The following is a 25,411-nucleotide window of genomic DNA, read 5'->3' as shown; positions in this document are numbered from 1 at the left end:
TTAGATCGTTATTCTTGTCCACTAGTACTTCGATTTCCTCTTCATAATCTTCACGTGTGGCCTTGAGTTCTTCCTCCAGTTCCTTGATTCTTGTCCTCGCCTTCTTCAGATCTATCATGTCAGCGCACATCTGGTTCTCCTAACGTCGAATGTGCTGGTTTAACTCCTAGATAAAAGCTGCAATTGATCTATCCTTCCTGGTGGTGATCATCTCCCAGTGTTCATCTCAGCGCCCACAAATCTGGTAGATAGTATCCTTGAGATCATTGCGGTAAACTTCTCCAATGCGTCCCATGGCGATGTGAGCTGCCATGCTCTTTCCTAGATTCCAAGTTGGTGCATCAAAAGAAAACTCTATGGGCTCAGTGACTGGCATGAATGTCCTTCCTGGAACTTGAAATTGAATCATCCATCGCTCCTCTTCAGGTAAAGTGGCGTTGTATGTTCCGGTGAAGCTTGGTACTCCTATGTTTAGGTATCTAGTGACTTCCTTCAAGTGACGTCCAAAGGGTGTATCTTCATTCGGTTGCGTGAACTTGTTCCTTGCATCTGCCATCCTAAAAGAGTAGAAAAGATGAGAAGTCAGAATGAGAAGAGAGTGGGTAGTGATCTAGGTCTATTAGCTTAGTGGCCGTGTCCTACAGTCAGCGTGTGCTCTGATACCATCTTGTAGCGACCAGACCTCAAACGGTCCAATCTCTGTGCTCAGGTGTCATCCCTGGATCAGTAATGCTGACACCACACAGTACTTGAAGGATTTATAACAGAGTAGCAATCACACACTTATTACATCGAGTGTCTCAAAAGAGAATTTATTACAATAAATATGGCTTAAGGCCATCTAATAACGATAACAGCGGAAGGCTTGGAAGATAAGTGAGTCTATCAACTCCAACGGCATCACTGAGTATAGAACCACGACCTAAAGGCACCTTATTCGTCGTCTGAAAAGTCTGCAACATGAACATTGCATACCGAAACGGGTCAGCACATGGAATATGCTGGCAAGGTAACACATAGAGAGCAATGAAAATAAAATGCTATACTATATGCATATTTGGCTGGTGGAAAGCTCTATGGTTACAGTTTTGCGTAAAGCCAAATTTCCCTACTGCAAAGGAATAAATTTTATTTAACTATCATGGTAGTTGTTAAACATTGAGAATGGTTGACAGCATTCTCAATCCCAATTAAGCATCATCATTAAACAAAAACCAACAAAATTAATTAGAGTAACATGATGAGATTCATATGATAATCCAGGTACTAGATACTCAAGATGTCCATAACCGGGGACACGGCTAACCATGATTAGTTTATACATTCTGCAGAGGTTTGCGCACTTTTCCCCACAAGACTCGATCTCCTCCGTTGGGATTCTCGCACTACATGGTGTTTGAGAAACGGATGACCGAGACATAGTCTTTCAGAAGCGCTAGCACCTTACGATCGGGTAGACCGTTACACCTACTTTCCCCTACATCTGCTAGTCTACCACTGTAAGAGTTCGCATGACTTAATCAACTATGATAGATCCCATAGTATCTTGTGGCTGCACACGGAAGTTTCTAGCATGAATAATCTCATGATCCCTTTGAGCCTGGGTGGCGGTCCAAAAGAAAAACAGGCAATCGCTGGAATACCCAGGTGCCTCAATCCACCCAGATGTGTGTTTAAGTTGCCACCTTAGATAAACCATTAATTTAACAATCTCACATCTGACATGGATACACTCACCCAGTCCACGTCTACTAGCATAGCATGGCAATATAAGCAAATGTAGAAGTAACTCCCAAAGGTTTGATAATAAACAGGTAATAGGTACTACCTCAACTACTTCCCAGAACCCACAATTTAATTAGATCCTAATCATGCAATGTGTGAGGATTGATCTAATGTAGCAAAAACTGGGTAGTAGGAGGTATGATCAAAGTGTTACTTGCCTTGCTGATGATCCAGGAAACCTAGCGATTCGAAGTAGCAAGCGGCGCACTCCGGGTACTCTATCGCAAACAAACAAGCATACAATAAGTACTCAACTAATGCACAGGTAAAAGTCAAATAAGAGATCTAACCGGAAAGTTCAACTTAAGAACTCCGGTTGGCAGAAAGAATCAAATCGAACGAAGCAACGAAAGACAAACGGCAAAAGAAACAGGCTTCATTTACTATTCTGGATCTAGGGCAATTTTTACAATGGCAAAAACTTGTTTGAGTTGGTTAAACGAAAAGAGGGTTTCGAGACGAAACTCCAAGCGCTTGAATCGCCTGATTCCGATAAACGCACGAAAAGTTATACTAGAACGAAAATCGGATCAGGAATCGCGATCAGAAAAATCACGGATTTAATCCGAGAAAAAGAAAAACGACGAACAGATTAACGAACGAACGTTCGTTATCTGGATCTAAACGATGAACGCGTTCGTTAAAACGAACAAACGAATGAGCGAATGCTCGCTAGTTAAATAAACCAGAAAAACCGATCTATTAAAAAATGAAACTAAAAAACCGAACGAAAAACTGAACGGTTTTTCGACAAAAACCGGTGGCGGCGAGGTCGGCGGGCGGCGGCGCGGCTCCGGCAAGCGGCGGCGGCATAATGCGGCGGCGGCGGCGGAGGCAGCGGCAGAGGCGGCGGGGCGGGGCTCTAGGGTTTGGGGCTCGGCTGGGCTCCTTCCCCGGCTTATAAGGCCGGCCGGGCCAGGTGTCCGGATCGAACACGGCCCGTTAGGTCGGTTCGCGTTTTCAATTTTGGGAAAGTCATTTTATTCCCTCTCTCATATTTTTGTAATAGAAATAATTGAATATAAAATAAATAAAATCAAATGATCCTATTTTTCAAAATTTGAGAAAACTCAAATATGGAAATAACGAAATCTCCAACTCTCTCCGAGGGTCCTTGAGTTGCGTAGAATTTCTAGGATCAACCAAAATGCAATAAAATATGATATGCAATGATTATCTATTGTATAACATTCCAAATTGAAAATTTGGGATGTTACAATTTGGTTGTAGTAAATACATGAGAAACAAATACAATTGTTACAATTTGATGTAGTTAACTGTTTGGTTAACTGTCTGATCTTCTATTAGGAGTATGTTAATTGTGCAATGTGGTCCTGAGTTAATGTAGGTTCATTTGGTGTGGTGTTTAGTTAACTGCTTCGTTCAATTCTGCAATGCGATATCCAATTGTCGTGTGTAGAATTTTGTATTGTTGTGCATGTGAGGAATAAATCGAATTTGGCTGCACTTAATACATGAGAAACATATACAAGTGCTATATTTCCTAATTCTTAATCATGCTTGGTTTGGATAAATGGGATTTCCATGTGGCTTGAATTAATCTGATGAATTTGCAATGTGCTTATTTTTCATCAACATATTTTACTGATAGCATGGGAACCCTTACTTAACCTGATGACTAACTACCTTATATGTGTTGCAGGGAAACAGTGGGAAGCACTGAGGTTTACAATCGAGGTTAGCACGTGCATGGTTCGTTGTCTAATAGCACATTATTGTGCAATTGCAGGAACCATTCTAATATTTTGGTTTTTAACAATTTGGTCTTGCACATGTAGGTCCTGCTGTCAGAGGTTTTGACCCACTGTTCGACCCTTTTTGCATATGGGGAAATGAGTTGTCCATGAATATCAATCAAATCAAGAAACTCAGAAAGATTGTTAGGATAAACAAATTAGCAACAAAAACCAACAAGATCTTTGTCTGCACAATGAAGAAGACATCAGTTCACTATAAGATGGTACTAACTATTATACCTTGCCTTTTTTATTCCTTTGCCCCACTTCTAATATAGAGAAGATATTTATTCGCATCCTTGTTTTCAGGCCTTTTCAAAGCAGTTCACTGATGATTACCTCTCAACCCACCTCTATGGTCAGGAGGCGAGGAAGGTTTTCATACAACACCCACGGTTCAATATTCAAGTGTTCCTGAAGAGGATGAAGGACAGACGGTCAATCATCCACAGACACTGGCCTAAAGTTGCAAAGACCTTCAACATCAATGAAGGTTCAATATTCGCCTTCCGCTTCAGCAGTTTTCCAGATGAGATACATCTGTCTATATACCATCTATGATGCCAATTTCGAAAGTTTCTACATGTTGCATGTGAAACTTGGTGCTGGTGCAGTTGTGTAATGGGGTAGCTAAGTGCTGAAGCTAATATCATGTTGTACTCCGATGTATTTCAATTATGAAATTCTGCTTCCTTAATATGGAAATGAAATATATTATGTTCTTGATATAAATGTCAATTAGATTAATAAATGGATTATTAATAATAGGGCAATTAGCTTGCTAATGGTGAATTAGCCTGCTAATTGGGTTTTGCTATTGCAAACGCTTTTTGAAAAAATACCGTGGGCGATGACCTCAGGCAACGCACACAGTTTCTAGGAACAAACCGTGTTGGATCATTGAACAATCACACACCACTTTTTCTTGGAAATTGTTTGCATTAGGCCACCTTGCGGAAACGTTTACCACATAAAAACTATGTGTGATGGACAGACTTTGCCACACAGTTTCTTCTACGGACCGTGTATGATACATTCAATAACGCAAACGATTTAACGGGAAAAATTGTGTGTGATGTACCTGTGAACGGAAACGTTTTCCTTGGAGCGACTGTGTGGGATGTACATACGAACGGAAACGTTTAGCAGGGACTGACTGTGTAGGATGTACTTGCGACCGGAAACAATTTCACCATATAATTGTATTTTTTAGCTCTACTTTACGTAGTTCCGTATTTGAGCGCTCGCCGGTCGCACGCGACCTCATTTTGTTGAGCGTGTGTGCCAGGAGGGCATATCCCCGATGGTTTCTAGACCGTGTGGGAAGGACCCCCTTATCACCCACACTCACTAGGCGATGATTCCAAATGACGTCGCAGAAAGGGGTTAAAAACCGTTTGTATAGGACCGACGCGTACCAGTGTGTGCCCACCTTGGGTGCCCCCGGACCGCCTCTTTAATCTATAAATACCCCAATATTCTAGAAATGCTAGGGGAGTCGACGAAAATCAATTCCAGACGCGGCAAGTTCCAGAAACACCAGATCCAATCTAGACACCATCACGGAGGGGTTCATCATGTCCATTGGTGTCTCTCCGATGATGCGTGAGTAGTTCTTTGTAGACCTTCGGGTCCGTAGTTAGTAGCTAGATGGCTTCCTCTCGCTCGTTTGATTCTCAATACATTGGTCTCTTGGAGATCCATATGATGTAATTCTTTTGCGGTGTGTTTGTTGGGATCCGATGAACTTTGAGTTTATGATCAGTTCTATCTCTTTTTATCCATGAAAGTTATTTGAGTCTTCTTTGATCTTTTATATGCATGATTGATTATAGACTCGTATTTCTTCTCCGATATTTGGGTTTTGTTTGGCCAACTTGATATATTTATCTTGCAATGGGAAGAAGTGCTTTGTGATGTGTTTGATCTTACGGTGCTTGCTCCAAGTGATAGAAGGGGAACCAACACATATGTATCATTGCTATTAAGGATAACAAGATGGGGTCTATTTCGACATAAACAGATCTTGTCTACATCATGTCATCATTCTTATTGCATTACTCCGTTTCTCCATGAACTTAATACACTAGGTGCATGCTGGATAGCGGTCGATGTGTGGATTAATAGTAGTAGAAGCAGGCAGGAGTCGGTCTACTAATCTTGGACGTGATGCCTATATAATGATAATTTCCTGGATATCGTCATGATTATTTGAAGTTCTATCAATTGCCCAACAGTAATTCATTTACCCACCGTTTGCTATTTTTCTCAAGAGAAGCCACTAGTGAAAACTACGGCCCCCGGGTCTCTTCCATAATATATTTGTCTTTGCGATCTATTTGTCTTTGCTTTTATTTTTAGATCTATTAAACCAAAAATACAAAAAATACCTTGCTGCAATTTATTTTATCCGAGATCTATTTATCCCATCTATCATATTTTATCACGTCTGTTTGCCAATATTTGGCGCCGTTACCCGAAAGGGATTGACAACTCCTTTCACACGTCGGGTTGCGAGTATTTGTTATTTGTGTGCAGGTGTTGTTTACGTAGTGTTGCTTGGTTCTCCTGCTGGTTCGATAACCTTGGTGTCATCACTGAGGGAAATACCTACCGTCGATGTGCTGCATCATCCCTTCCTCTTTGGGAAAATACCGACGTAGTCTAGCAGACATCAAATGGTATTTCTGGCGCTGTTGCCGGGGAGACATCATTAACATCTAGGGGCGTGAAACAATAGCGCTTCTTGGGAGGCAACACAATGAATAAAATTTATTTTTGCTTTTTGCTTCCTGTTCTTGAGTTTTAGCACAATTATACTACTGTTATGATTGTGTTTTTTGTGTTTTAATTAGTGTTTATGCCAAGTAAAGCCTTTAAGATCTTCTTGGGTGATAGTTGACTTGATCTTGCTGAATGACAGAAACTTTTACACTCACGAAAATGATTTTCATTTTTAATCAGAGCGTGATAAAATACCAATTCTTTTTATAGAAGATTAATATACAAATTGCTCAGGCCGTCCTAATTTTTCAGAGTTTTTGGAGTTACAGAAGTATTCGAAATACCCAGATTGTTCTGTTTTTTGACATATTCTATTTTCTTTGTGTTGTGTGCTTGTTTTGATGATTCTATGGTTTTCTTTGAAGAGTTTTTGCCATAGAAAAGTTGGAATACATTAGATATAATGCAAGAATAAAATATGAATTGGTTTGCAACAACACTTATAGTAGTGATTTGTTTTCTTATACTAACGGCTCTCACGAAGTTTTTGTTGAGTTTTGTGTGATTGAAGTTTTCAAGTTTTGGGTGATGTTACGATGGATGAAGGAATAATGAGTAAGAAGAGCCTAAGCTTGTGGATGCCCATGGCATCCCAAGCTATTATCCAAAGAGAAGCAAGCAACTAAGCTTGGGGATGCCTCAAGTGGCATCCCCTCTTTCTTCTAATGACCATCGGTATTTTATTCGAAGCTATATTTTTATTCGTCACATACTATGAGTTTTGCTTGGAACACCTTGTGCGATATGAGTCTTTGCTTGTTTTGCTTTGTGTTTTAAGTCTTGAATCCTTGTTGGACACACCTATTTGAGAGAGCCAAAATTATGCCATGATTTGTTAGAATTGCTCTATATGCTTCACTTAAATCTTTATGAGCTATGGAACTGCTCTAGTGCTTCACTTATATCTTTTTGAGCACAGTGTGCTTTGTTATTTTTGAAGAAATGCTCTCTTGCTTCACTTAGATTTATTTGAGAGTTAGTAAAAAATTTAAGAAATTCTTGCTTGCTTCACTTAAATTAATTTGAGAGAAAGAAATATTATGCTCATGATCTTCACTTATATTTGTTTGAGGTTATCAAAAGCAACACATGAAAATTAGTCCCAATGTGACATATATCCAAGAAGGATATAATAAAAACTTTCATGAAGATCATTGGACAAAATAAACTTGATTCCTTGTAATAGTTTTGAGATATGATGATGCGATATGTGAGTCATTTTGATGAGTAATTATGCTTTAGTAAGAATATTGGTGTTAAGGTTTGTGATTCCCTATGCAAGCACGAAAGTCAATAGTTATGCAATGAAATTACATCCTACTTTTGGTGCATTATTCAGTGTTAATTATGCTTAATGCTCGCTTATGAGATTATTCGTTTCTTGGTTGGTCGCTTCTCAATCTTTTGCTAGCCTTCATTTTGCACTAAGAATGATCACTACTTGTGCATCCAAAATCCTTTAAACCAGTTTTGCCATATGAGTCCACTATACCGACCTATATGTGGTATTCTTTTGCCTTTCTAAGCAAATTTGTATGTGCCATCTCTAATTTTCAAAATAAAGTTCTCTTTTGTATGCTCGTACCACTCGCGAGGCGGTGAGGGGTGGCCGATATTTTCCATGCTAGATGTCTTATTCTCACGATGAGTGTTTATTCACTTCTCATTGCATGAGAGTAAGGCAAAGGTATTAGGGATACCCAGTCCCGAAATGAAAAATGAACTTACTTTATGTTGTCAAATAATAAATTCCTTGGAAAGTGTTGGTATGGGAGGCACCCGTGGATACGGTTAGCCATGGAAAGTAAAAGTATGATGGAAAAAGGAATAAACTTTAATTTCTGTTTGGGAACCGCCTATGATATATCTAGCATGGAAAGTGTGGGGAACTCTAAGTTGTTTTCGTTGGTGGGAAAAGTATGCCTCCCAAAATGTTTTTATCTCTCAATTTTTGCTTTGAGCTCTGGCACCTCTACAAATCCCTACTTCCCTTCGCGAAGGGCCTTTCTTTACTTTATGCAATTTTTATTTTTTAATTTGAGTCTTCATCTTCTCTTATAAAGCACCAACTGGGCACTATGATCGTACTTGAGCATTGGGTGTAGCTAATATGCGAGTGTGTTTCATGAATGGATCAATGATTGAGCATGATGGGCTAGGGATAACTTATTTTAGCATTGATATTTTGAAAGACATGGTTGCTTGTTGATATGCTTGAGTATTTAAGTCTCATATCAAAACTATACTATATATTGCTTTGAATCATATAAAAGTCCAAATGTCCATGCAAAAAATAATAGGAGATGACATGTTAGGCAGCATTCCACATCAAAAATTCTATTTTTATCATTTACCTACTCGAGGACGAGCAGGAATTAAGCTTGGGGATGCTGATACGTCTCCAACGTATCTATAATTTTTGATTGTTCCATGTTGTTATATTATCATTCTTGGATGTTTTATAATCATTTTATATCATTTTTGGTACTAATCTATTGACATAGTGCCAAGTGCCAGTTGCTGTTTTTTGCAAGTTTTTTACATCGCAGGTAATCAATATCAAACGGAGTCCAAATGCAGCGAAACTTTTTGTGGATTTTTTTTGGACCAGAAGACATCCAATGAGCCGGAGAAGCGCCTGGGGGGTGCTCCGAGGGGAGCACAACCCACCAGGGCGCGCTTGGAGGCCCAGGCGCGCCCTGGTGGGTTGTGCCCACCTCAGGTGCCCCCGGATCGCCTCTTTACTCTATAAATGCCCCAATATTCGAGAAACCCTAGGGGAATCGACGAAAATCAATTCCAGCCGCCGCAAGTTCCAGAAACACCAAATCCAATCTAGACACCATCACGGAGGGGTTCATCATGTCCACTGGTGCCTCCCTGATGATGGGTGAGTATTTCTTTGTAGACATTTGGGTCCGTAGTTAGTAGCTAGATGGCTTCCTCTCTCTCGTTTGATTCTCAATACAATGGTCTCTTGGAGATCCATATGATGTAATTCTTTTGCGGTGTGTTTGTTGGGATCCGATGAACTTTGAGTTTATGATCAGATCTATCTCTTTTTATCCATGAAAGTTATTTGAGTCTTCTTTGATCTCTTATATGCATGATTGATTATAGCCTTGTATTTTTTTTCTCTGATATTTGGGTTTTGTTTGGCCAACTTGATCTATTTATCTTGTAATGGGAAGAGGTGCTTTGTGATGGGTTCGATCTTACGGTGCTTGATCCCAATGACAGAAGTGGAACCGACATGTATATATTGTTGCTATTAAGGATAACAAGATGGGGTCTATTTCCACATAAATAGATCTTGTCTACATCATGTCATCGTTCTTATTGCATTACTCCGTCTCTCCATGAACTTAATACACTAGATGCATGCTGGACAGCGGTCGATGTGTGGAGTAATAGTAGTAGATGCAGGCAGGAGTTGGTCTACTAATCTTGGACGTGATGCCTATATAATGATCATTGCCTGGATATCGTCATGATTATTTGAAGTTCTGTAAACTGCCCAACAGTAATTCGTTTACCCACCGTTTGCTATTTTTCTCGAGAGAAGCCACTAGTGAAATCTACGGCCCCCGGGTCTCTTCCTTAATATATTTGCCTTTGCGATCTATTTGCCTTTGTTTTTATTTTCAGATCTATTAAACCAAAAATATAAAATCCCGTGCTGCAATTTATTTTATCCGAGATCTATTTATCCCATCTATCATATTTTATCACGTCCGTTTGCCAATTTTTGGCGCCGTTACCCGAAAGGGATTGACAACCCCTTTAACACGTCAGGTGTCGACTATTTGTTATTTGTGTGCAGGTGTTGTTTACGTAGTGTTGCTTGGTTCTTCTACTGGTTCGATAACCTTGGTCTCATCACTGTGGGAAATACCTACCGTCGTTGTGCTGCATCATCCCTTCCTCTTTGGGGAAATACCGACGTAGTCTAGCAGACATCAGATGGTGATTCCTGTTAAGTTCACCTTGACGATTACATCAAGTGGATTCCATCGAGGGTGATTCCTCGGATTCCCCTTTGGTGTTTTGGACACACTGTTACTTTGACGTTACCACAGAACCATTTAAAAGACGGGTCGGTCCGAGGGGTGCCCGCGAGTTGATGTGAAGTCGGGTTGGCCTGGAGGGTACCCGCGAGATAATTACGAGGCACGGCCAGGTAGGCAGACCGCTGCGGAGTGGGATGGGCTAGCCCTTGCCGCATTTCGTCGATATGGGGCGACGGGGTCACATGATCGTGAGTCTCGGCTCTTCTCCGCGAGCTCCCAATACACTAAGGGTTTGGGTGTTTGATCTGACTTGGCCACTGGACTATACACACTAACCGCCATGCGGGAACTGTTATGGGCACTCGGCGTCGTACGTTCTTTCCAAAGCTCTGTTAGACATCCAGTTCGGCATAGTGGGCCTGTCGGGGCAGTGCCATCCAGGATGACGTGGTGTTCGTCCCAGCTCGTCACATAACGAACCGGAGTGCAAAGGGCGATGGGCCCAAGACCCCGGAGCGCTTAGGATCTAGATCGGTGGGGACCTCTTTGTGGAGCCTAGGTAGGACTACGACGTGTTGATCTTCCGAGGCCGGGCATGACCCAGGAAAGTGTGTCCGGCTAGAGTAATCAAGCGTGTTGGGTAATGTGTGGTGCACCCTTATAAGGAAGTTATCTATTTGAACAGTCGTGTCCACGATAATGGACGCTCAGAGTTGTATCCCGATCTATTACACTTAGAAATGGATACTTGAGACATGAGATGGATATGTTGGCTCCAGAATTGCTTTCTTGCATGAAGTCAAGGAAGGATCTCTGGGCATTATTACTACAACATGCTTGTTAATTATAAAATGCTATTATGTACTCTTATGAATGTTGCAAGACTCTTGAAGATGCTAGTCTTCGATAGGCTACGTTTTCCCTTCTCTTCTGGCAGTATGCAGTTCAATCCACAGATACAGCTTATTTCTTTGATACCAATGCAAACTTAGTATATATCTGATGCTTGCGAGTACTTTGGATGAGTACTCACGGTTGCTTTGCTACCTCTTTTCCCCTATATCCGGTTGCTGTGGATCCCAAGAGTCAGATGCCATCATTGACGATTTTTACTACCCCGAGGTGCCTACTACTACGTAGAGACTGTTGACGACCAGGAGTAGTTAGGAGGTCCCAGGCAGGAGGCCTTGCCTTTTCGATCGCTGTTGCTTTTGTGCTGACCTTCTTAAGGCAGTCTTGTTTAACTTATGTCTGTACTCAGATATTGTTGCTTCCGCTGACTCTTGTGCTTTCAAGCTTTTGTATTCGAGCCCACAAAACCATTGGCTTGTAATATGAAGCTTGTATTATATTAATTTGCGTTTAGAGTTGTGTTGTGATATCTTCCCGTGAGTCTCTGATCTTGATCGTATATATTTGTGTGTATGATTAGTGTACGATTGAATCGGGCCATCACAGGAGTACACAAATTTCACTAATTTTCACTAAATTGACTGATCATTGACAGGAACAAACAACTGAGGAACGAGGAAGGAGCATACAACGGCGGGGAAGGAGTGGCAGCGATGGTGGGAAAGGAGCGGCGGCAGCGACACTTGATCGGGCGCGCAGTCGTATCGCCGCTGGGAGCTGTGGGTTAGAGAAAGGAAGAAAGAGAGAGAGGAGCGGCGTCCTGGGACTTGCCCACATCCCGCACCGGAGTGGGTGGCCGCGGCGGGCGCCGGGAAGAGGCTGCAGACACGAGCAGGGTGACGAGGAGGAGGCGCGCGTCAGTCATGGAGGAGCCGCTCATCGAAGTGGTCACCTCGAAGTAGCAGAAGCCGCAGGTGGGCGGCGGTGCAGCTCGCCTTCATGCAGGTGGCGCACATGGGCAGGGAGGCGCAGATTGGTAGCGGGCCAGCGGCGGCGCGCTGACCCTACGACGGCTGCCGCCGGTGGCTGGGGCTGGTTCCTGCCACGCGCGACGGGGGAAGGGAGGAAGAAGCAGAGGGGTGATTAACAAAAGATTTAAAAATTATAAGGTTTTTTTCTAATGCAAATGAACTATGCGCAAGACAAAATTTTCCGAACGGAGAGAGTAGAAAGCTAGCCTCGGACCAAACATACAAGCAAGCACCTCGATTGATCCACGATAGCTAGCACAACGTGCATGTGTAGCCTTTTTTAACGGCTACAGCCAAACTTTTTTGAGCGTGTAGTTACTTTCTCGTACGATAATCCACTTCTGAGACCAGTCTCAGCTACATCTGCGTTGATGAAAAAAATCAAAACAAATACAATAAAAATTCAAAAATTTCAATTTTTTTGTGTGTTGTATAATTTGACGTGTAAGGTTCGCTCTAATTTTCAAATCATCTGAATAACTGAGTACAGTAGATTTCAGTAAAAAAAGACAAATTCGGAGTCTATAAAAAAAACTATTGTTCATGCAGTGTTTTAATTCGATTTGTCTTTTTTGCCGAGAACTACGCAGATGTCTAAATGATCTGAAAATTGAAGCGGACCTCACGCAATAAATTATCTACCACTCAAAAGATATTTGGAACTTTTTATTTTATTTTTGATTTTTTTATGATTTTTTCTGACCCAGTGCAGATCAGCGTGAGCACCGAAACGCTGCACTTCTTTCTTGTGCACATATTATAAAAAAAACAAAGAAAAAAAATGGAGGAGGCACAAATAGGTAATGAAGTGAACTTAGATGGCACATCACACCCTTTAGATAATACAGTATATAGAAGAGACAAGTATAGCAGAGATCGCTTGCACTCGTAAAATATACGAACCCCTGAGCAGTAAAATACGCACCACGCATTATAACTACTCTTACGACTTCTTCAATGATTGGTCGAATATGCTAACCCAACCAATTATTGAAAGGGAAACGTTTGGGGCCGGGGCACGGCGGAACATTGGGCCGGTCTCCCTCTTCCTCGTGTCTTCTATATCGCATCTCCCCCACATCTCGCGCAGCTCGCCGGGGCGCGCGCCGCCCTCTTCTTTTGCCCCCTCCACCCCACCCCTTCCCCATCCCTCCCCCCTCGCCCCCCGGTCGCAGCACCACGCCTCCCCTCCCTGTTCGAAGCTTCCATGGCTTTGCGCGGTGACCATCCCATCTCGCCGGCGACCGAGGGGCGGTGACCACGGGAGATGCTGCAAATAGGGGCGACGGGGTGCTACCACGGCGACGCGCTACCTTGCAGCATCGGAGCTCTGCCTACCTCGCCGGACCCGGCCACGCCGGAGCTGCAACCAGCCATGGTAGACTACACCTCCATGGCGATTTTTTTTTGCTGAAACTGGTTGTAGCAAATTCAATCGCTGGTGGTAGCAAAAATCTACTACGGTTGCAGCAAAATGGCGTCATCTTCATCGCGGGATCGCAGCTGAGATAAGAAGTTTGAAGCTTTTTCCAATGCGGTTGTAATTTTTATAACTGTCGGTTGCAACTTTTTGTTTTTCGTCCATGGCTTCGTTTCCACGGTTGAAACTTTTTTTTATAGTCGGATGAATCTTTTTTCATCGCTAGATGAAGCTTTTTCTATCACCGGTTGTAACTTTTCGTCCATGCCTTCGTTTCCACGGTTGAAACTTTTTTTATAGTCGGATGAAGCTTTTTTCATCGCTAGATGAAACTTTTTCTATCACCGGTTGTAACTTTTCATCCATGCCTTCGTTTTAACGGTTGAAACTTTTTTTATAGTCCAATGAAGCTTTTTTGCATCGCTAGATGAAGCTTTTTCTGTCACCGGTTGTAACTTTTTTTGGTCATCCATAACTCCAGTCGTATACTGGTTGAAGCTTTTATCGTAGCCGGTTGAAGCTTTTCCTATTGCTAGTTGTAGCTTTTTTTCGTCGTAGTTTGCAGCACTGGGCATCTCCCTGGGCGCTTGATTTTTTTTGTTCGCAAGCGGGGGATAAGCGCCGGCGAGCACACCGGTGAGCACGCCGGTGAGCTCCAGTCGTCGCCACCGGAGCTGCAACGGTGGCCATGGAAGCTACAACCGTAGGGATTTGCTATTGCATAGGGCGAAGCCGGTGAAGAGGATGGTCGCCGAGGACTGGGACCGGGGCGACCGGCGACCAGGGCGGCCGGGAAAGACGGCCGGCGAGGACGGCGACCAGGGAAGAGGAGGGCAGGCGAGGGAGGAGCGGCGACGAGGGGGAACGCGGGGCGGCCGGCGAGATGGGGTTCGCGAGAGGAAGACGACGCTCGTTACGCGCTCGCGAGAGGAAGACGACGATCTAGTTGGATAAGGATCCAACGGCTCGGGACGGGCTGATCTGACGGCTAGGGTCCGACCGGCCGAAACGTTCCCCCGACGCACCGACGCCTAGCATCGCCTTTATTGAAACCCTTCCAACCAAACATAAATTAAAAATATATTAAATTTCTAATTTCTGTAAATAAAATACTCCCTTCAGTAAGATGTAAACGCTCTTATATTTATTTAGAGGGGTAGTACCCTACAAACAAGTGAGCATCCATCCAACGATACGCTACTGTATTAAAGTCAACACCTTCATTGTCATTTGTCAAGTAAGCAAAGCAGCCAGGTCGGACCCAATCAAAGCCAAAGAAAGCAAGAACTTCCCCGGCCGTCCATGGCCACCTACCCCATCCTCCTCCCCCTCCTCGCCGCCGTCGCCGTGGCGGCAGCGTCGTCCGCGGAGGACACGCCAACGGCGTACGAGATGCTGGAGCGGTACGACTTCCCGCGGGGCATCCTGCCGGAGGGGGTGGAGGGGTACGAGCTCGATCGGGACGGCGGCTTCCAGGTGTACTTCCCGCGGGAGTGCGAGTTCCTGCTAGCCAAGCAGTGGCTGGTCAAGTACGACACGCGCATCGCCGGCGCCGCCAGCGCGGGCAAGCTCGCGGCGCTGCAGGGCATCTACGTCAAGGTACTCTTCCTGTGGATCCCCGTCGCCGAGGTCGACCGCGCCGGCGAACGCCTCAGCTTCTACATCGGCCCCGTCTCCACGTCCTTCCCGCTAAGCGACTTCGCCAGCAGCCCGCACTGCCGCGGCTACCACGACCGCGCCGCCGTCGCTGCGGCCGTCTCGTGAATCATATGCTTTTTACATGTGGGCTTCTGCTCGGTGATTTGCCTTGCTATTCAATTAGTGCCAGTGTTAGCTACTACTACTACTTAGCTACTGCTGCTGGGGGAAATAGTATATTTCACATGGAAAACTCTATTGATACGGCTTGATCATTTGAACAAGACTCGCATGAGTCGTTGTTTCAATTAACCTTTGTACCATCGTGGATATATCAATGAGCTCTATACGATTCCAGTTTAGCATGAGATCCATTGATGGCGTTTCGCAGGAGCCAGCGTTTATCTAGAATTTTGTTGAGATGTACCGGTATGCATTTATTGGTCACAAATTAGCTTATGTGGTCTGTCTATAGCACATCTAAGTGATTCAATCAAATATAAACAGAAAAAAAGAAAAAGAAAATATCCACACATATCTTCATGTAAGATTAATGACATAGGATTTAGATGTGCAATACTTGTTGCATATCTAAATGTGCTTTAACAAAACTGTATGTTAATTGTCTAGAAAGCCTGGCCAATCAGATGTATGATCAGGGTCGCAATAGACCACCGTCGATTCAAATCGATAGCTATGGACCATAATTAATGGACTTTGATAATCGGCGAACGTCAGAATTTTTTTGGCAAGAAAACGTTTTTTTATAACTCACTGTAATAAAAAACGTTAGAGTACAAATTATGTTGTCACAAGGATGTCAATTTTCTTTATTAAGAATGGCAAATCCTAACAAAAAACTAAACATGGCGGATTTGCCTTGCTTGCTAAATAAAATTGTCATCCCAACATAATTATGTTAATATGTAAGAAAGGATTTTGTTCCACTTGAGCTGACACTAGCATCCAAGTTCTTGTTATCTTGATCCAAGATTGAGCGTACTCAACCCCCCGTTGGGGGGGTATGGGACCCCTCTCGGCCTAGTACCATTACCTCAGACATGCCCAGGGGTAGACCTGGCCATCCTCCGGGCCGGGCCGGGCTTCGGGCCGGGCCTGACCAAGCCCGAGGCAGAAAACTCAGGCCCGAGCCCGGCCCATCATAGCAAAAAACACGTCGGGCCTCGGGCCTCGGGCCAGGCCTCTTCAGTAAATGACATAAACAGCGGGCCCAGACCCGGCCCGACCTAGTCTTCGGACTCAAAACCTAGGCCCAGGCCTGGCCCGGGAGCAGCGTCGGGCCGGGTCGGGCCGGGCTTTTTCGGGCCGGGCTGTTCGGGCCAGGCGGCCCATGGCCAGGAGTACCCAGGGGTCCCATACTCAGGCTTTTTATTTGTAGTGTGTGTTGGTGTGCAACCAGGTAAGCGATGCGGCGTGTTGCATTGTACTACTGTCGTTTCTAAATATAAGATATTTTGGCAGTTTAAATTGAAGTGTCAAAACATCTTACATTTAGATGGTGTGGACACATCACTTTTGCTGAGTGGTTATCATGTGGTCTATAGCCACCTTAGTCGTGCATGCAACTGTTTGGTCTGTTTCGAAAAACTTGGCCAAACTCATGATTTAGGTACGACTAAGTTGGGTGGTTCCTTGGACTTGTTTGCAACATAGGGGAAGTAATATGGCCACACTCTCTCTGTCGGCACACTCCGAGCGTCCTATTGGCCGGCATCAAGAACATTAGGCACGTGTTAGGGTAAATTGGTACACCCTGCAGGGTTACTATTCGAATAGCCCTGTCCGCGGTTATGGATGACTTGAAGATTGTGTACCTGATCATAGTAGCTTCAACTAATAATAACCATATTTGGTGTGAGTGTCTTTGGGGATCCTTCCTCGTGGGAGATGCGAGGGGGGTGCAATGTAGTGTTATGATGTGGTGGCTAGAACATATGATGCATATGCATATATGCTTTATTATCTTATAGCATGCCTCTATAGGATACCAGTGCTTGCTACCGCTCACCACATACCCCTTCTTTGAGAATGATGCATACTTAGCATAGATTTTATGTATGTCTTGCGAGTATAGTTGAGTACTCATCTTGCTTTATTTATTCTTTTTATCCGGATGCTGCAGATCAGATGGTAGCATTTGGAATAGGTGATCTCTAGTGGTGAAGGCATTAGATATGGTTATCCCATACAGTCCTTCTGGAAGGGTTATAGATTTCATTTGCTTTTCTTTAAGCCTTCTTAAGGTATTTGTTAAATTTAGGTGTCTAAGTTTATTTGTCGCTTATGTTGTGAGAGCTACGACTTGGTCGAAAGACTCTCGTATGTAATCATTTGTTAAATTTGACTCCTTGCAGTCATTGTATAGATATTGTTGCGGTTCTTTTAGTGTTTTTTATGATACTTGTCTTTCCATCCACATAGTGCGCATGTTGCATGTATGGATATGGTGTGCACGTTGTGTTTGGTGGGCATCCTCGGATCGATACTATGCATTTGATAACGAGGTGCTAGATCAGTATATATAGTGTCCCGGGGCATACATTGAGAGAGCTCTTAGTGTGCTTCAAGCTCGCTTTTGATTGTTCATTGATCTGTTGAGTATTGGAACCCACAAATACAACAGACCGTGACAACATGCAATATCTCACACATCATGATCATCGAGTATGGGAGAGGAGAGCCAGAGGACTTTTGCTACCTCTACAATGGTGAAATTGTGGAACCGAAGCATCAACCAAACATAATCTAGAGGTTTCTTGCAGCCCATTGAATGATAGAGAACCCATAAACTCACCATCAACTCTACAATGATCTTGTTGAGCACTTGTGGGCACTTCATGACGGTTGATTCCTGCACTTTTATCATGTTTTATTTATTCGAATTATTACTTTATTTGGATTGTATGGTGTGTTTGAATTTAAATAGTTAAATTTGAAATAATGTTGAAGCAATGCATTAGACATATCAATGTTCTCAATGATATGTTGTGCATATGTAGTTGAAATGGAGTTTGCATGCAAAAAAGATGGAAGAAATTAGTAAAAGAAAAACTATAGTGAGTTCAATTTTAGGTGAAGGGCTAGACGTGCACACTTTCTAACTCCTTAAATTTGAGGAGTTCAGTTTTGGGAGATCTTTTGAAGAGCTCGGTTTTAGGAGAAGGACCAAAGATGCTCGTACTATTAGTCACAATCAGAAGCACCGGGGAAAGGGTGACAGAATGGTTTTTTGAACCCAACACCATAGAACAAGTGTTCTAAAATGTTCTACGGTAAATATATTAATAAAATAAGTAATGTACAAGCCCCAAGGGGTAAAAGATTGGCTAGGGATTAGCCAATGCCTGCTCTAGGTATGGAGTTCATCATTACAAGTTATGGTCCATCCACTGTGTGAATCTAAGTTCAAACTTATGCTTAATCTTGTGTCTGAGAAGCTTTAAATCTTGCTTAAGGTGAAATCTCTAGGATTGGACAAACTGCTGGATTGACCTGAATACTTTTCCATTTCTCTGAATCCATATGTTCCAGCATCCCGGTATGATGATCTCTACTGCAAACTGCTTTGGTAAATGACTTATTGCCAGGGTGGTGTCCTCATAACCTGATGTACCTCGCTGCCTGTTGGGTATCAGAGAGTTCCAACACTCTTGAGCAAAGTTACAGTCCCAAAGTAAGTGCATGATGGTCACCTCTGCCTGTTGATTACAGTTTGGGTAGAAAATGTCATCAAGGTGCATGCCTTTTCTGAGTAAGAGTCCTGGTGTTGATTCTACAATGTGCAACTAACCAGAAGAAGAATTTATGTTTAAGTCTACTAGAGCTACTCCAAATGATGTTGAAAATGGGGTGTTCTTCCTTGTGCTCCAGCATCTGATTGTATATGTGAATTGTTGTGGGCTTACCAACAGCCCCAATAATGCTCCAGTTATCCTTTTTGTGTTGATATAGATTGGGAACAAGATCTTGTAACTGATTGAATTGCTCTTCCATGGATAAGGGTAGATGAAAGTGCCCAGTCCAATCATGCTCATCAAAAAAATCTTGCATTGTTTGCTCCTCATTTACTGCAAAAGAATGAAGATGTGGAAGTGTAATTTGCAGAGCCTGGTCATGCCATTTGTCCTTCCAGAACAACACAGCTTGGCCAGATCCTATTGTGCATTTGCTAATTTGCTTAAATCTGTCTAAAAGTGCAATATGAGATTTCCACCAGAATGACCCTTCCGCTTTTCCTCTTGGTGATTCTGTATGATAACATTTCTCCCAGACAAGATTGATCCAAGGTATATTTTCTCTGTTGAGAAACTTGATGAGATTCTTCATAAGTAGGGCCTTATTGTGAAGAGCTATATCTAGTATGCCAAGACCTCCCTGTTTTTTGGGTTGACAAACTTTGGACCAGGCAATCAGGGCTGTCCCTCTGTCCTCCATACCAAATTTCCTCCATAGAAAGTTCCTCAAGTATTTATTGATCTTTTCAATAACCCCCATGCGTAGTGCCAAAGTACACATGAAGAAGATTGGTAATGCTACAAATACATATTTGATAAGTAACAATCTTCCATCATAAGAGAGCATGGTAGAGAAACCAGTAAGCCTTCTCTCAATTCTTTGCATCATTGGGTTGAAATCTTCAATTTTTGGTTTAGTTGTGCCCAGAGGGAGGCCCAAATAGGAGGGGAAATTTTCTTATTGGCATCCCATGATATTGAGCAAGTTGCTGATATGAGCTTCAACCACATTGATTGGTACCATGAAGGATTTTTCATAGTTGACCTTGAGCCCAGTAAAGGCAGTATAGTGCAAAAATGAGATTTTTAACTTGGGACAATTGTCTGGCATCAGCAGGCAACACTAAGATGTTATCATCAGCATATTGGATAACAGGAAAATCTGGGCAAGCTTGACTATCAATAGGTGCCTGAATCAAATTCTGGTGCATCGCCTCATTAAGCATTGACTGAAGAAGATCAGCTGCAAGAACAAAAAGGAGAGGAGAAACGGGGCTCCTTGCTTGACTCCTTGTTTGCAATGAAAGAACTTGCCTGGCACTCCATTTAGCGAAACGGATGATGTTCCCGAGGACAACAGCATTGTGATCCAATTTAACCATCTATCTCCATATCCTCTTACTCTCAGTATTTCTATAATTGCTTCATGATTAAGCAGATCAAATGCCTTTTCAAAATCCAGTTTTAACAACACAATTGGTTTCGTAAACTGCTGCCACTGATGTAAATATTCAAAATCCCACCCAAGATAATCATGAATTGTTCTCCTCTTAATGAACCCATATTGGTTGGTATGCACAATATTAAGAATAACTGTCTGCAACCTGTTTGCCAATAACTTTGTTATAATTTTGATTGTGCAGTTGAGAAGAGAAATTGGTCTGAAATCATTGGCTCTGACTGGATTGTCCTTCTTGGGAATTAAAGTGATAAAGGAAGCATTAATACTTTGAAGAAATATAGTTCCATGATAAAAATCATCAACTATTTTGCAAAAATCTTCAGCAATTATGCTCCAACATGCTTTAATGAAATCACCATTGAATCCATCTGGACCTGGCACTTTGTCTGAAGGGAGATGTTTAATGACATCATCAATTTCTTTTTTTGTAAAAGGAGCATCAAGTTCTTGCAAACCATCCATTCTAGTGATGAGGCTGATCAGATTTAAGGGATCTGCAATATTACTAGTCTGTCCCAGTCTTTCTTTAAAAGATGCCCAAAGAATAGCAGCCTTTGCATCATGTTCTAAATGTTCAACCCCCTTATCATTTTGCAAAGTTTGAATGAAGTTGTGTCTATATTTAATGGTGGCCTTTTCCTGGAAGAACTTAGAGTTTTCATCTCCAATTTTAACCCATCTAATTGTTGCTCTTTGTCTCCAATAGATCCTCTAAAAAGACAAAAGTTTTAACAAATGTTCTCTAAGCATTTCCCTTCCATTGTGTTCACTATCAGCGAGCAATCTGTGCTCCTCAAAAAGGTCCAACATCAAAATCACATTGTTGGTTGCCTGAATGCTGCCAGCTAAATTTGAAATGCTCTTGCTCCAAATTAAGGCATTTTCTGAGCCTTTTAAACTTAGCAGTGATTAATTTAGCACCGCCACTAGCCAGTAGAGGTTGTTGCCAATTAGCTTGAACTGTCTCTTTAAAATCATGATGTTGAAGCCAAAAGTTTTTCAAATCTAAAAACTTGTGCCTTTGGTATGCTAGTACCAATTGAGATGACATAAGGGCAATGATCTGAAACAGGTTTGGAAAGGGGAATAGCCATAGTATTGGGATAATTTGAAGACCAATTCTCAGAAGTGAACACCCAATCAATTTTTTTCCTATAGAGGGGCTTGCTGCATATTGCTCCAAGTATAACTTCTACCTTCCAAAGGAATTTCTACTAGGGCAAGTTGACTGATTGCTTCATTGAATTGCATCATATTATTTATGTCTCCAGTTCCCATGTTTCTATTGGATGGATATCTGATGTAGTTGAAATCCCCAGTAATTATCCAATCTCTTTCTAAAGGCATTTGAATATTTTTGAACCAGGACAAGAAGTTGTGTCTTCCTTCATTATCACATGGCCCATAAAGGTTTGTTAATATCCAAGAATCACTAGTGTGAACTGAGATGAACCTCATAGAGATTGAAAATTCATTTTTGAACAGGCATTCTCCTTGAAACATATTATCATTCCAAGCAATGAGCAATCCACCAGAAGCTCCCACAGAAGGCAAGAAATCAAATTTATTGATCCTTCTGGGGCAAAAATTCTTAATATAGGAGCTATCAAAAGATTCTATTTTTGTTTCTTGCAAACATATTACTGAGCTATGAGCTTCATCTATTTTGTTTGAAATAGCTAGCCACTTATCACTTTAGTTTATACCTCTAACATTCCAACTCAATATGTTCCAGGATTTATTCATAGCAATTCAAACAGTCAAAGCAGCAAAGATTTGTAGCAACACTCTTGCACTTAAAGCATAGCAGATAGTCATCACTTTTACATACCCATTGCATCCAGAGTCTTTTAGATGAAAGCAAAGCATAAAATTCTTCAATTACAAAAGTGGGCTGATTCAAAGCTTCATTACATAAACTGCTGAGATCACCCAAAAGGAGGCCTCCTACTAGGTCTATGTCTCACTCTCTCTCTCAGAAGCTTTAGTCTTTCCATGCTGGCTGCTTTCCTCCTCTCTTAGCTTTCTTTTGTAGAAGGTTCTCCTTTGTGCACACCTTTGGATCCACCTTGCAATAAGAAGAATTTAAAATTTTAATGACTTTAGTGCTACAGACAGGGGGCTTAGCAGAACAAGCCATACAGATACTATCTTCACATGCTTTCTTTATAAATCCTTTATGCAACTGCTGCAACCTTTCACTTCTCCTTACCTCAGATTCAACCACTGGCACTCTGTCTTTCCTTTTCCCTTTGAAAGCAGTGGGGCTGCAGAAGATGATCTCCTCTCACTAGTACATCGAGGTGCTATACAAACGGTTTTTAACCCCTTTCCGCGGCAACATTTGGCACCGTCACCAAGTGAGTGTGGGCGATAGGGGGTCCTTCCCACACGACCCAGAAACCGTCGGGGATATGCCCTCCTGGCACACACGCTCAGCAAAATGAGGTCGTGTGCGACCGGCGAGCGACCAAATATGGTTATACATACAGTAGTGCTCAAAAAATACAATTATACAAGCGAAATCATTTCCGGTCGTAAATCCCACATAGTTAGTCCCCGCTAAACGTTTCCGTTCGTATATACATCCCACACAGTCGCTCCAAGGAAAACATTTCTGTTTGTAGGTACATCACACACAATTTTCCCCGTTAAATCGTTTGTGATAGCGTTTCCATTGCACACAGTATTAACAATTTTATTATTTGCGTTATTCAATGCATCACACACGGTGCATAGAAGAAACTATGTGGCAAAGGCTGTCCATCACACATAGTTTTTATGTGGTAAACATTTGTGAGGGGTAGCCTAACGCAAACAGTTTTCAAGAGGATGTCGTGTGTGATTGTTCATTAATCTAACACGGTTTATTCCTAGAAACTGTTTGTGTTATTGAAAGCGTCACACACGGTGTTTTCTCAATAACTGTTTGCAATAGAAAAACCCAATTAGCAGGCTAATTATCCTATTATTAATAATCCAATTATTAATCTAATTGACATTTCATATTAAGCATACAATATATTTCATTTTCATAATTGAAATACATCAGAGTGCAACATCATATAGCTTCAGCACTCAGCTACCCCATTACACAACTGCACCAGCACCAAGTTTCACATGCAACATGTAGAACCTTTCGAAATTGGCATCATAGATGGTATATAGACATATGCATCTCATCTGGAAAACTGCTGAAGCGGAAGGCGAATATTGAGCCTTCATTGATGTTGAAGGTCTTTGCAACTTTAGGCCAGTGCCTGTGGATGATTGACCGCCTGTCCTTCGTCCTCTTCAGGAACACTTCAATATTGAACCGTGGGTGTTGTATGAAAACCTTCCTCGCCTCCTGACCATAGAGGTGGGTTGAGAGGTAATCATTAGTGAACTGCTTTGAAAAGGCCTGAAAACAAGGATGTGAATAAATATCTTCTCTATATTGGAAGTGGGGCAAAGGAATAAAAAAAGGCAAGGTATAATAGTTAGTACCATCTTGTAGTGAACTGATGTCTTCTTCATTGTGCGGACAAAGATCTTGTTGTTTTTTGTCGCTAATTTGTTTATCCTAACAATCTTTCTGAGTTTCTTGATTTGATTGATATTCATGGACAACTCATTTCCCCATATGCAAAAAGGGTCGAACAGTGGGTCAAAACCTCTGACAGCAGGACCTACATGTGCAAGACCAAATTGTTAAAAACCAAAATATTAGAATGGTTCCTGCAATTGCACAATAATGTGCTATTAGACAATGGACCATGCACGTGCTAACCTCGATTGTAAACCTTAGTGCTTCCCATTGTTTCCCTGCAACACATATAAGGTAGTTAGTCATCAGGTTAAGTAAGGGTTCACACGCTATCAGTAAAATATGTTGATGAAAAATAAGCACATTGCATATTCATTAGATTAATTCAAGCCACATGGAAAACCCATTTATCCAAACCAAGCATGATTAAGAACTAGGAAATACATCACTTGTATATGTTTCTCATGTATTAAGTGCAGCCAAATTCGATTTATTCCTCACATGCACAATAATACAAAATTCTACCCATGACAATTAGATATCGCATTGCAGAATTGAACCAAGCAGTTAACTAAACACCACAACAAATGAACCAACATTAACTGGGCACCACATTGCACAATATAACATACTCCTAATAGAAGATCAGACAGTTAACCAAACCAAGCATGCTTAACAACTTGGAAATATAGCAATTGTATTTGTTTCTCGTGTATTTAGTACAACCAAATCCAATTTGTTCCTCACATGGTATACAATATCATAATGCACCCACAATAATTGAACATCACATTGTAGAATTGAACCAAATAGTTAACTAAACACCACAATAAATGAACCAAATGTTAACTGAGCACAACATTACACAATATAACATACTCCTAATAGAAGATCAGACAGTTAACACAACCAAGCATGCTTAACAACTTGGAAATATAACAATTGTATTTGTTTCTCATGTATTTAGTACAGCCAAATTCGATTTATTTCTCACATGGTATACAATAACAGAATGCACCCACAACAATTGAACATCGCATTGCGGAATTGAACCAAATAGCCAACCGCGTCGCGTTGTTGGCGCGCGAGGCGTCGATGGTAACCTCGATGGCGAGGTGCTCCTCCAAGATCTGGGGGTCGACACGAATGACAGCCATCACGACCTCATCCGCGTATGCGGCTGCGATTTGCTTCTCCGCTGCCAAATGCTCCTTGAGATCCTGGCTATACTGTGCGCACCATGGCTTAGGGCGGCGCTTATTTGGTGGAGGGGTCGGTGATTTGGGTGGAAGGTGTCATTCCGGCGGTCGGGGCATGTGGGATGTGGAAAGAGGAGAAGAATGGGGGTCAGGTGTGGATTACCTGCCTGGATAGACGAGGCCGAGCAG

The 25,411-nt window shown here is 42.2% G+C and overlaps 1 protein-coding gene across 1 annotated transcript; it reads left to right on the top strand.

The window, feature by feature from the left end:
- Positions 1–14,858: 14,858 nt before the first annotated feature.
- LOC125529631 (uncharacterized protein At5g01610-like) lies at positions 14,859–15,649 on the top strand. Its single transcript, XM_048694082.1, has one exon. It carries the CDS (start codon positions 14,942–14,944, stop codon positions 15,401–15,403), a length of 462 nt encoding a protein of 153 aa, XP_048550039.1. The 5' UTR covers positions 14,859–14,941; the 3' UTR covers positions 15,404–15,649.
- Positions 15,650–25,411: the final 9,762 nt, after the last annotated feature.

The sequence above is a fragment of the Triticum urartu genome, chromosome 1, assembly GCF_003073215.2.
Source record: "Triticum urartu cultivar G1812 chromosome 1, Tu2.1, whole genome shotgun sequence".
Taxonomy (NCBI): Eukaryota; Viridiplantae; Streptophyta; class Magnoliopsida; order Poales; family Poaceae; genus Triticum; species Triticum urartu.
This window is presented reverse-complemented; position numbering and strand designations above follow the sequence as displayed.